Source organism: Sarcophilus harrisii, chromosome 2 (genome assembly GCF_902635505.1).
Source record: "Sarcophilus harrisii chromosome 2, mSarHar1.11, whole genome shotgun sequence".
Classification (NCBI taxonomy): Eukaryota; Metazoa; Chordata; class Mammalia; order Dasyuromorphia; family Dasyuridae; genus Sarcophilus; species Sarcophilus harrisii.
In genome coordinates, this window is record NC_045427.1 from 83,312,755 (window position 1) to 83,326,587 (window position 13,833).

The 13,833-nt window shown below is 36.9% G+C and overlaps 1 protein-coding gene across 2 annotated transcripts in view; it reads right to left on the reverse strand.

The window, feature by feature from the left end:
* The window catches only part of THADA (THADA armadillo repeat containing), a 419,051-nt gene that overhangs the window by 350,350 nt on the left and 54,868 nt on the right, over nucleotides 1–13,833 (reverse strand). For both annotated transcript variants that reach the window (XM_031950412.1, XM_031950413.1), the window contains exon 22: nucleotides 693–802. In XM_031950412.1, coding sequence (XP_031806272.1) covers nucleotides 693–802 — 110 coding nt within the window. The remainder of the gene's footprint in view (nucleotides 1–692; nucleotides 803–13,833) is intronic.

A 13,833-nucleotide genomic window follows, 5' to 3' on the forward strand; every position in this document is an offset into this window, starting at 1 on the left:
ACCTTTTATTTGGAAAACACTTGCCAGCGAACACTTAGTCATTAAGTAATTTAAGGTTTCCTCTGCCAACTTTAGAGGAAAGGTGCTATATGAATGAAAAAAAAAAAATTGTCATTAAAGTAGAATGTCAAAAACATGTACCTTTTTAACAAAATATATTAAGCCTACCTAAGTATTTTTCCAGTTAAAGGGAAAAAAAATATTATTCAACCTACTTACTTCTCATTTAAAGATTCCTAGAGAATAAACTTCTGAAAGTAAAGTTAGTAAATTGCTAAGTGTTTCTTTGCCTATAATGGACACACACACACACACACACACACACACAATTTACATAATTTCACACACATACCCAGCAATGCTTTATTCCAAATACCAAGTAATTTTCAAACAGACCAAACATTCAGTTTATTCACTGAAGAAAAAAATAGGGAGTTATTTTTAGCAAAACATTCAAGTTTAGTTCAAATCCACTTTCAAGGACACCACAGCCAGGTTTGGACATTTCACACAAACATCTGTAGCAGGCTATACAATAAGACCTAAGAAAACAATTTCTCCTAGAAGTTTTCCAGCCAACTAAACTGTGCTCTTATAGACACTAGAACACAAAGCTGTAAGCTCTTTCTTCACATGGCTTGCATATTAACTCTATAAAAGGTATACAAAAGGAACGTTTGTTTAGTTTTTACCTGGTTAGGACTTGAGTTAGCTTTACAAAGCCAGTGTAAGCCAATTCAAATGCTCCTCTGTGTCTGGATTGTAAAAGGTGTTGTTTAAAGTAGTTTCCTATATTCTTCACCTAAAAAAAAAATTTAAAATACATATTTCATTTGTATAGGTGTATTTATAAGCTCATTTATATCCATATTATAACATAGAACACAATCCTTAGATATCAACATATTTTACCAAAACCACAGCAACTATCCCCACTGAGACAATTTTCAAACTAAATCTTACAACATAATTATAAGGACATATCACTTCTTGATGACCATGCTCAGAAACCAAAAGCATAGGTAATGGAATTAATTTCTAGAGAAGTAAAAGAATTGTGACTAAAAAGCATTCATATAAAGCTGACATTCTTAGTCTAAGATTCAGGATAAATTTTTTTCTTTTTTCTTTTAAATTTAATAATAGTTTTTAATTCTCAAAATACATGCAAAGATAGCCCTTAACATCCACCCCTGCAAAATCCCTTCTCCAAATTCTTCTCCCTACCCAGAAAGTAATCCAATATAAGCCAAACATGAAATGCAGTATATTTTTGAGGGGGGCTGGAAACTTTTAAAGAATATTCTGACAACTGTATTTCAATATAATGGGTTTCCTTTGTAAGTCTATGTATTGTATTTTATGCATTTCAAAAACTTGAGAAAAGGTCCAGAGGCTCCATCACCAGACTGTCACCATCACACCAAAAAGATAAAGAAACTCTAGATTCAAGAATAACGACCCAAAGAAAACTGGCTTCAATTTCTCAGTCCTCTGAATAACTAGGATTCACTGGATTTGCTTGACTTCCTTTTGATCAATGAATGTTCTACAAGCCAGCTTGTCTGTACCTGGCAGGGAAGGGAGACCAAAAGGAGTACTATAATTTTCAAGTTATGCTATCTGATTTATAAATATTAAAATTCAGTCCAGTGGTACAATTTAAGGTTTTAAAAGTTAATCTGTATTGACTTAAAAAAAATCTGTAATAGGCAAACAAAGTCAGCTTTTCTCCTTTTTCCTGCCTCCCACCTATTCCAGGGGAGGAAGAGAAGACAGGATTGGGAATACACAAGAACTACATAATGACAAAAAAATAAAAAAATTATGGGAAACTAGAGCAACTTCTTCAACTCTAGAATCAAGCCAAAAAAAATTAGTCAGAAGTCCACTGGAAAATAAAAGACTTGGTGCCAAAAATATAATAGCCAACCAGGTTCTCTTATTTGGAAATGTCAAACATGGAGGGCTCCCCAGAAGAGAACCAAGATTCCTCAGTGTGGGGTGTAAGAGGGACCAGAAGCAATAGCAATGACAGCAACTAACCCAAGATACCCCCGGTCCATGTGTTCTGAGATACCAGAGAGAGCACCAAAGATCCCACTCACTGGAACTCAGTGATTTGGAAGAGGGGCCTAGCCCAGGGAGAAAGAAGTTAGTTTAGGAACCCAGGTGACAGCCTAAACCAGGCAGAAATGGGTAAATCACCCAAAAGGTACACAGGTAGTAGAGCCTAACCCTGACACAATGGCCCCAATTCAGGGACTGAACTGGGAGAGAAGGGCAAGCAGAAGACAGAGACTCAATCAAAAATTATAATACATCCAAAAATGTCCAAAATATATAACCTAGAAGATAATAGCTCCAAAATATCTATAAGCAGAAACTCAATGGGAAAAATACATTTTCCGCTAAAAGAAATAAAGTAAAATATTAAAGATGAAATAAAAGTTTTGAAGGAAAGAATTGAAATAAGAATAAATAACTTAGAAGAGAAAATTATGAATCTTACATGGGAAATAGGCTTTGCCTATTTAGAACCCAGAGAGCAAAGTAAAAATAGAAAGAATACCCTGATGTTCTCCTAAAATAAACCATGGAAGAAAAGTCTCAGGAATGTCATAGTCAAAATCCAATTTCCTAAAGAAAAAAAAAAATACTCTAAGAAGCCAGAAAGAGAATTTGGGTACCAAAGAACCACAGTTAGGATCACACAAGACCTGGCAGCCTCTACTATAAATGAGAGAAGAGCTTTGAGTACAATATTCCAAAAAGCAAAATGCATAGGCTTACAACCAAGAATAACTAACCCTACAAGGCCAAGTAGAATTTTAAGAGAGAAAAAGTGGATCTTTAAAAGAACAGAGGACTTTCAAGAATTTTTGGTGAAAAAAAGCCGACCTAAGAAGGAATTTTGAAATTCAAAATCAATAAAACCTAGAAAGGCAAATTTATTTAAGCAAATGGAAGGGGGCTTATATGATGACAAAGGGCTGACATGACACTCTAATGTGGAAAAAGAAACAAATATCCCTCCAATACCTTAAAGTCTTTGGGGACTAAAATTAGAAAAATAGAAGACCTGGAAAGGGATTGGTTTTGTTCTGGGAATTTTAAGAAGGGAAAGAAAAGGTAATTTAAGAGGAAAACACTATTGTAGCATACCTTGCTACAATATAAGAAGAGGTAGGTTCTTATAAAAAGAATAAAATATTCTTTTACTTCAACCCAAAGCAGAAGAAAGAGGTAGATTATATTATTTCTCAAAATTAGAGTAAAAGAAAAAAAAAAAGATGTAGAGGAAGGTATGGAAGGAGTGGGCATCAGATAAACCCCACTAGACAAAGAAGGGTTGAGCATGCATATGCATGTACACACACACACAAATACAATAGTTTATTGTAAAAATATATCATACTCAACATGGAAAATGACAAGGATAAAGGTAAGTCAGATTAAGAGAGACAATAATACCATGAAGGGGATAGATAAAATAAACTTCTTGATTCTAAAGGGAAAAATTAAAAGGGGGAAAAAAAGGGAGTAAAAATGAAGAGGGTTTCCATTCATTGGAAAATGGCTGAATAAAGTATGATATATGTGTAACAGAATATTATTGTGGTATGAGAAATGAGACTATTTCAGATAATATTATGAAGTTAAGAACTAGTAAAGAGTAAAGTCAGTAGAATCAGGAGATCAAGTAATATAACACACTAAGTTATACACTAACACAATAAGAAATACAATTATAAAGAAAAACTTATGAACTCTGATCAAAGAAATGATCACTCATACCTACAGAGGACTTAAAATGAAGTATGTTTACTTGGCTCCTAAAAGAGAGGTGATAAATTCTAAAAGCCAAAAGAAACTGACATTTATGGACATGAATTTTGTGTATATTTATACTTATTTATTTCTTGGAGGTTTTTTTTTCAATTTGTATTAGGGCATGGGTGTTGTGGGAGAGGGATCACATTAACAAGTCCAGTTAAGAAAACAATTAATACACCTTGAAAAATTAAACATGAAAATAGAAACTAACAAGATAACAAAGAAGAAAATGCTAGATTAGTTAAGTGGCAATTTATTAGATTATAGATTATCAATTTATAGATTAGTATAGTGGCAACTAAAACTCTGTTCTTTCGGAAAAGACACTCCAAAGACCTGATAATATTTGGAATTTCTAATGTACTACAGTATTAGTAACATAATATTTGGGCAATACAACATTGACGAAGGATGGTATTTGAAGTTTGTAATAAACAGAGTTTCTCATCTGTAACCATAGTCAGAAAATAATAAGTGAAAGATAAATGCACATGGATCCTGTCATTTCACCTCAAATGGGAGAACTTAAAAGATTATTCTGCTTCTTCTCCAACTGTAGATCTGAATTCTTTTTGCACAAAGAACTCCTATAGCCACATAAAAGCTTTGGAATACCAATTCCTACTGGGAGGAGGAGGGAGGAAAGAAATCAATTTTCTGACTCTAACATGACTGCTATTTTGAAAACAACAACAGACATACCTTATTTTTTAAAGTGTCTAATAAGATATTTCAAGCTACAGATAATAAAAACAGGAAATCGGACTTCCTTAGTTAACAAGGATAACATTTTTCAAAAAATATGACAGGTGTCAAAATATGTCCTGGAAAGAATGTATTCAATGCTAAATAATTCTATTAACAAACCAAAATAATCCCCATTAATGTGACTTGAGAAATACCCCACATGCTAACTCCATTAGAAGAGATCAATTTTTTTTTACATTTCAATTTATTATTTTTAGCTTTCTTTTCTTTTTCAATTGTGAATTCCAAATTTTCTTTCTCCCATACCTTGCCAGACTGAGAAAGCAAGCAATGTGATATCAATTATATATATGAAATCACAAAAAGCATGTTTCCATATTAGCCATTATTTCTCCCCAAAAGCAAGAAAGAAAAAGAAAATGAGAAAATTATGCTTCAATTTACCCTCAGAGTTCATCAGTTCTCTCTCTGGAGGTGAACAGGATTTTCTCATGAGTCGTCTGAAATTGCCTTGAATCACTGTATTAATCAGAGTAGCTAAGTCTTTCATGGTTGATCACCATTATAACAATGCTATCACTATTCATCAGGAGTGGGGAATGTCCAGCTCACAAGCTATATAAGACCCATAAAAATGATTTGTTAAGGCAGTCGTAGACAATAATGAGGAAAAAGCTAGGTGCAACAGGCTCCCACTGCTTGAGTTCTTTAAGTTGACAATTTTGCATGGCTCACGAATGGCCACTAGAAAAATAAAGGTTCCCCACCCCTGCTGCACACAATCATTTCCTGGTTCTTCTCACTTAGCTTTGTATCTGTTCATAAAGGTCTTGCCATTTTTTCTGATACCATCCCCTCATCATTTCCATAGCACAATGGTATTCCATCATAATCACATGCTACAATTTGTTCAACCATATTATGAAAATCCTCTCGATTTTGAAGTCCTTGTTGCTATAGCTAGAAAGAGCTGCTATAAATAGTTCTGTACATATAGATATTTTTCCTTAAATTTCTTTGGGGAAAAAAGCCTAGAAATAGTATTGCTGGGTCAAAAGGTATGCTTACTTTTATATGGGCCTAAATCCAAATTGTTCTTTAGAATGGTTGGACCACTTCATTATTCCACCAGCAGTACACTAATGTACCTATTTTTCCCTCATCCCCTCCATCATTTGTCATTCTGAGATCAGATTTTCAACACTATCTGTTATTCTCATTGACTCTGAATGGGGTCTAAATCAAACAGCACAAAATAAAAATGTCCAATATCCTCATAGATTTGCCATGTGATTCAATTATCCAGCATGTGCGTATTCTCAAACAGTGGCTGGAAAACAGAAGGTCAACTAACAGAGGAAACCAATTTCAGATCAAGCATTACCCTAAGAGGCTTGAGTATGGTTGGAGAGAAGGAAAGGGGGGAAGAGAAAGAGAAACAGATCAGAGAAATAGAGACAATGGAAAATAAAGAAAGCATGGACAAAGTGAGGAGAGAGAAAGTGAGGGAACAAGAGAAAGCGGTTAAGGGAGAGAGAGGAAAAGAGATGGGGTGAAAGGGAAGAGAAAGTGGGGGAAGAAGAGGGAAAGGTGGATGGAGAGAGGGGGGAGTGAGAGTAAAGAAAGAGAATAAAGAGGAAGAGAGACAGAGAGAGAAAGAGAGTAAAGAGGAAGAGAAACAGAGAGAGAAAGAGACAGAAAGAAAAATGTGTATATATGTATAACGTGGGAAAAGGTGGTTCATGGCTTTACCTAAGATCTAAGTCACCAGAAGTTGTTCTAAAGCAAAAAATAAGATGTAGAAAGTGTTTGCTGATTACAATTATATACTCAATAATCACTTTGCATTATACACTGATGAGCCATGAAGAAGTGGGCTCGGAGTCAGGAAGACCTGAGTTCAAAGCTAGTCTCGTACATTTACTAGATATGTGATCCTGGGTAAGTCACTTAATCTCTGAATCAGTTTTCTCAAAGCTAAAATGGGGATAATAGCAGCACATTCCTCCAAGAGTTGTGGTATTAAATGAGATTATATTTGTAAAGCACTTAGCACACTGCCAGGCACAGTGTCAATGTTATGTAAATACTTATTCTCCCTCTGTCTAGTACTTGAGCCAGTGCATTATTTATATGATAAAGTATAGACATCCTATTGAATCAATAAGGATGTCTAGAACATCCTGTTATATGAAGCATGAGGTCCATAGGCCTGGTACATTGCACGTGTTTTCATATTTTTTCGATGTAGTCATCATTTTGGCTTATTTTTCCCTTCCTTTAAAAAAGATTATTTGTTATATGGGATAGGGTTTGTTTTATGGGACAGCTCTGTGGGAAGGGGAAAGGAGAAACACTAGGGATAACTGTGGTAATACAATACACACACACATAACAATACACACACAACAATACACACACACACATAACAATAAAAATTTATTTTGAAGAAATCATTTTATGTATCCAGCTAATGTGCTAAAACCTGGGCAAGAATACAAGGGAAGTATAGAATTAGGTCTCTGTCCTCCAGGAATTTTCAGTCTATATAAGAATCAAAACGAATCTACATTTAATAAATTAAGAACCCCTAAGACATTCCATAGTATTGTGTTGAGAGGCAGACGGTCCGGAACTAAAAGGGTGAGAATGTCCTGGATTCTATCAGACATCATCTGTGTTCGGTCTAAGACACCCTACTTTGGGAAGGACATTAATAAACTGGCCAGCCCGCAGAGGAAGGTGACGTGCACAGTGATAAATCTTCCAATGATAATCCATGAGCATCTCCTAAAGGAAAAGGCTGGGGAAATAGGAGAGCTGTTTCCAGGACTCGGAAGGGACAAGCCTGGCAATTGGTTAGGGCCTGGATGACAGAGTCAGGAGCATGGGTGTGAGGTTCAAAGAGAAAAATGTAAGCTGTACCCCCTAACAGGGCTCTCCGAACATTCAACAAGCAGCTCCCCTGACTACCTGTCTGGGATGATAGAAGATTCTTATCAAGGCAAAGGTTGGATTAGATGGATGCTGAGATGGCTTCAGCTCATGACAACAATTAACATCATTCACATAAAGGGGAAATCATTATGTGCTCAAGCAGCCACGGAAAGTTTTATGGGGAAGGTAGGACTTCAATTAGGCCTTCAAGGATGAGAAGTCTTTCTTCAGAGAAAGGGGAGGGGGAGAAGGCACTTTAAAAAGGCCAGGGTGACCCAAGACCCAGAGGCTGGGGTCTATGCACAAGACAGCCTGCTGTGGAAAGGTTTGGAATTGGGGAGAAGTGAAAGGAAAGGATGGAAAGGTAGGGTGGGGCCAGAGTATGCTTGCAGAGGAGTTCAGACTTGATGTGGTAGCCAATAAATAGCATTATTATTACATATATTTCTGTCTTGGTGCCCACTGCCAACTGTGAATACTTGGAAGGCAGACGCCGTGTTATGATCTACACTCACTATTTCCACAGCGCCCATCACAAAGTCATTCATGCTGCAGTGGCAACAAAATAAATCTTTCCTGTGGGCCCAAAGTGCCTTTAAAAGTGTCTTTTAAAACCCAGAATCTGGAATGAAACCAAAGTCCTCTGAATTCCATCCCAGTGAATCATAGAATCTCAGGATTGGCTGCATCTGAGCATCGTTCCACCATTTGAACCCCTCCAGGGGGTAGATGGGGAGCTGTCCCTTTAGGAAAGCCCTTTCATTTCTGACTGGCCTAATTACCCAAGTTCTGTACAAATCTTATCTCATTTGATGGTTACAACAATCCTGAGAAGTGGGGCTATGATGATCCCCAGTTTACAGTTGGGGAAAGTGAGGCAGAGGTTAAATGAAGTGCTCAGGATCAAGGAATAAATATCTCAGACAAGATTTGATTTGGGTCTTGCTGACTCCAGGCCTGGTACTCTAAACTCTTTGCCACCTTAATACGTAGGGGGACTCAGAATTATAGTCCAGTAGAAATGTCTTTTTGACTAGGAAAGACTGGCTGGATTAATATTAATTTGGAGAGCTGTCTTTTAAGACTCATAAGAATCTCTGCTTGGCCCTGGGATGTTTAATTTTGTCAATGACTGGGATCAAGGTATAAGTGAAATATGTGGATAGCACTAGCACGGTGATACAGTAGAGATAGGGCCAGGCCTGGAGTTAGGAAAACACGAAATTAATATTTGGAGAGTCCTGAACAAAAATGTCCTACCCCACAAAAGGTGTTCAAAGACCATCAGGAGGAGGACCCATTCCTTGGGGAGTCCATTCTACCTTGGAACAGCTCTGATTAGGAGGAAATTTTTCTTTATATCAAACTGAGATCTGCCACTTTTTAATTTCCACCCACTGTTCCTTGTGCTACCCCCTGGAGCCAAACAGAACAAGTTTCTGTCTCATTTGCAGGTTCATCATCCATCTCCAAAGCCCTAAGCAGGACTGTCCCCTGAGGCTCTGCCTGGGTGATCTCATCCACTCACACAGGTTCAATTACCGTCCATAGACAAATGATTCCTAAAGCTATGTATCTCATCCTAATCACACGCCAGTCTTTCATCTCTGACTGCCCTAGACATTATACTAATGTCCCAAAAGTATCTCAAAAGCAACAGGTTCCAGTTCATCTCCCCTTCTTAAGAAATCCCTCCTCCAAATTCTCTATTTTTGTGGAAGAGGGAGAGGGGAACCACCATCTGATTAGTGTGGTTATAATATTAGCACTGCCCCTAATATCTGATAAAATGCCTTACTCAGAGAAAAAGTCTGTGTCAATATGAAAGGAATATTATATTAAATTATTGTGTTATTAACTCTAATTTATGGAAAGGAAAAAAAGGAAGGAATGAGAAAGAAAGAAGGGAAGGAAGGAAGGAAGTAAAGAAGGAAGGAAGGAAGGAAGGAAGGTAGGTAAAGGAGAGAGAGAGGGAGGGAGAGAGGAAGGGAGGAAAGAAGGGAAAGTAAGAGGATGAAGGGAGGGAGGGAAGGAGGGAGGGAAGGAAGGAAGAATGGAGGGAAGGAGAGAGGGAGGAAGGGAGGAAGGAATCTCCTTTGTATCTGACAAAGGTCTCATGGTCTTTAGAGTATATCTGCAAACTAGGTGGTTAATTCCTCTTCTTTAATGGCAATCCCACTAATAAATATCCTATAAGTTCCTGATATTGAGCCATTTGACATTGCCAAAGACTAGGATGACAAAAACTTTCCTTCCTGAGTCCCCAGTGGCTGAAGCCCTGCAGGTCCCATTGTCAAACTGCCTACCTATAATTCTTATCTTATCTTATCTTAACTTATCTTCCCATCAGAGCTGTTTCCCAAGATCGTGCCTGGGGGCACAGGGGTGGAAACCTGGTTCTTTTCAAGGCACTTGGGTTTAGGATCCTAGCTCCATCAGGGTCTGGGAGGGGAATGGAAGTCAAATGGGAAAGAAAACACAATTTCTTAAAATTTCTGTGCATCTCACATCTCAACATACCCTAATGTTTACTTGCTAAGCCTCTGATAAACACTGCTAACCTACTATACCTTTCCACTTTTTTCCATATCTAAATTTGATTAGCTTTTATTGAATGTTATTCAATTTGACAAACACTCACCAAATATATATGTTTCCTGTCCTGCTTATTATACTGTACAGGAGCCCAATATGTTAACAATCTATTTTGCTCCAGGATCTGATATTTGTCTCATTCTCTATTCCTTTAAAATTGACTATTATTTTTTCCTACAAGTCAGAAATCTGAGAAATTAGGATGGAAAAGGCAATCTAGTCCAAAATATTTTTTTTTAAGTTATAAGAAAAGCCTTAAAATATGCCTTTAAATTCAGGGAGTTGGACTAGCTTAATAAATAACATAAAATTTTTGAGAAGTCAGCTGCTGAGATAATTTAAGATGATTATTGAGTAAAAACCAGTAGTCATATATGAAACAGGTTTTAGCTGGGGAAAAGAACCTCAGATTCTTTTCAGAGCTGGTGAATGTACACACCCTATTTACAGGCCATTTCTGAGTAATTAAAAACAGAAATAAAAGAAACTACAGGAATGTTAAAAAAATAAAATAAAATAAAAATAAAAACCAGTTATCTGTGTACATTGCAGAAGGGAGGAGAGGGGAGACAGTGATAGCCAGCAATGGCTGTTTTCTCTAGCAATAAATGTTAAGCAGGCAGAGGAAAGTCAATGAAAACCCAACCCAATGCCTTAGTTTAACCTCTGTTCTAAAATTACAGAGAAAAATATATGCTAAGGCCCTGGGTAAAGGAAATTCTTACAAATCAGTACCTCTTCACATCTGGGACTGAGCACATGGGTGTCATATATCCCTTGGAAAGATCACCAACCAAGTCTATCAATCCAAACCTCTACATTAGAGAAACATCAAGCATGAAACGCAGACACAGTCGAGTCAGGAAGCTGCATGATAAGGTTGCCTGCCCCACTCACTCCTTAAGGGTCTCAATTTACATCCCTCAAAGGTGGTTTTATCTCTGCCTCTTGTACAGGGATATTATGAAAGAACCTTTCATTGTGTGATTACACAGTAGGAAGGAACTTCGACAGACCTCTGGATACATACTAATTTGTAAGATCCAACGAGGAGAGGACAAAGGCAGAGGGGGTGACATGGTAGCCGTAGGTTCAAGTCCCAGCTCTGACACTAGTGAGCCTTGGTTTCTTCATCTACAAGATGAGAAAGTTGGAACAGATGGTTTGTAATGTGCCTTCCAATGACACTTCTTTGATTCTATGAATTTGGTGCAGCCTTAAAAATACTTTATTGGTTCTCCTTATCCCTCTTAGCTCTCCTTCCCCAGCAGTCAAAGTTCTCACTTATTCCTGTCTAAAGTTCCAATGTGTTTGTCTATAATCTAGTCACACAAAGAAACAAAAGGCCACAGCCTATGCAAAGAAAAAAATTAGAAGAGACCCCAAATAAATTAAGAAACAGAAGGATCCTGCTTTAGTTTTATAGAGAGACCTTCTAATTCCAAAGCTCATTATTAAAATTGGGTAGATGTTCTTCTTTCAAGAGAACAGCTACTAGAAGTAGAGTAACACTGTACTTACTGTCACTGAGGATGAGTTACTTTGTTGTTCGTTTTTTTTCCCATCTTCAGGAACAGTCAAATCTCTACATTGCTGTTTATTCTGTTTGGGAATTAAAATTTGTAGTTCTGCAAATGGGGGAGCCTGGTTTTGGAGGCTATGACACAATGGTGGCAGTAGGGATAAATCCTTCCTGTCATTACCATTATAGGTGTAGCATAGACGGATTTGGCAAGGACCTGGCAGCAAAGTTTTGTGGGAGGCTGACAGCTCCTCCCAAGAAAGGTTTTATTCCTCATATACTTCAAAACTAGTAAGGTAACTTCTTATTGATTTTGTTTCGAAAAAGGTATGATTTTAATTTAAAATACTTAAATACCAAAAAAGAGCATTTCCACACAAAGTACAGAACAGCAACAACAAAAAATTCAATATAAAACCATGACTCTCTGTTTCATAGTACTTGCTTTAAAAAATATATATATGATAAATTCTGCACATTCATTTTAAAATTGCCCTGCTCATCAGTGCTTCCTTCTGAACTTCCTTCTTATGTTCTTCTGTGTATTTAAAAGATTTATAGTGGCCCTTTTTTGTTTTCTGCCATCACTGTTGCTAACTTCCTACCCTACCAACCAACCATAAATAAGAAAGGACAGAAAAAATTAAATCCTTATAACAAGTAGCAGTCAACAAAATGAATCCATATGAGGACCCTGTCCAAAAATGTATGTCTCTGTATCTTGTGTTCTTACCTTTCTGTTAGAAGGCAGATACCACATGGAACCATATGCTCTCTAGAGACATGGCCAAGACTTTGATCACAATTCTATGCTCTTCCAAAATTGTTTCTTGTTAAAATATTGTTGTCCTTATACAAATTGTTTTCCTGGTTCTGCTCAATTATCTCTGCAATAATTCATACTACAATTCTCTGAAATCATCTCTTCTGGCACATCTTATGGTGAAAGGATATTCCATTACATTCATAATTTGTTGAGATATTCCCCAACTGTTCTAAGAAGTAATCAAAAGCAACCCTTTAAATTCCAGTTCTTTTCTTCCTCTATTCTTCCCTCCCTCCTTTAAATTTTTCTTTTAGGATCAAGAAATTAGCTTTGCTTATTTCTATTCCCTCTACAGTATTATTTTTTCTCTTAACTCTCTTCCCCTACTTCCCTATCTTTGTTTGTATCTCTGCTGAGTTTGATGGATTTCTAAATAAACTGGTATTTGTGTATGTGTGTTCAGTCCTCCTTTGTACATCTTAGATAAAAGGTTCATCTGACGCCCACCCCCCACACACATTTTCCTCCATATTAATATATTCTTTTCACACATTCCAATTATGAGAAGCATATCTGACTGCCCTTCTTCCTCCTTTCTATACTACTAGTGTAGTATTTTTTTTTTACTTTCCCCTCTTAAAATGCTTAAGACAGATCCAATTTCTCCCTCTCTCCCCAGGACCTCTGTTTTTCTTATTTAATACTTTCAATATCCTTTGAAGACAATAAGCTTCTGAAAGAACATCTACTTCTCCTCCACCTCTCTCCACCCCCTTCCCCCCAATTAGAATAGTATTGGGTTCTGTGTGGTCTTTTCCTATTTTCACGGATTCCACTTTTTGGGGAAGGTTTACCACATTTTCTTCTAAACTATTCTTTTTCCAATGCCTTCCATAGGAGCCTTTATTTGATTTTTTTTTTAGCCTTTTCTTCATTTCTTCTATTTACATAATCCTGGTAGAGCACCCACTTTTTTTTTAACTTTGTATCTTTGCTTGCAGGTGGTGCAGAATCAGATTTGAAATAATTTTTGATACTAAATGGTATTTCCTTTAATCTGTTCATCTGTCCTGCTTTAGTTCCTGAATTAGAAGTTTGTGTTAGGGATATAAGTCATCAGCCTTATTTGTCCTTGTCCTAGATCCCCTAGATTCTTGAATTGGCCTCTACCTCCCAGATTTTGCCATTATCAAACAGGAGGAGCCTGTCTCTTGTTTAGACAGCCATCTTGGCAAGAAGCCCAAATTACTTTTTTTTTTTTTAATTAAAAGTCAATGAAGCTCCTATAAAACATTTGCCAATCCTCTTGGAAATCAATCAGTAAATAAACATTTATTAAGCATTTCCTTTGTGCCAGGCACTGTGCCAAGCAGATACAAAGAAAAGCAAAAACAATTCCTGCCCTCAAGGAGCTCATGAGAGCTCCCTTATAATGGGAGAGGCAAAATGTGGACCATTATGTACCAAC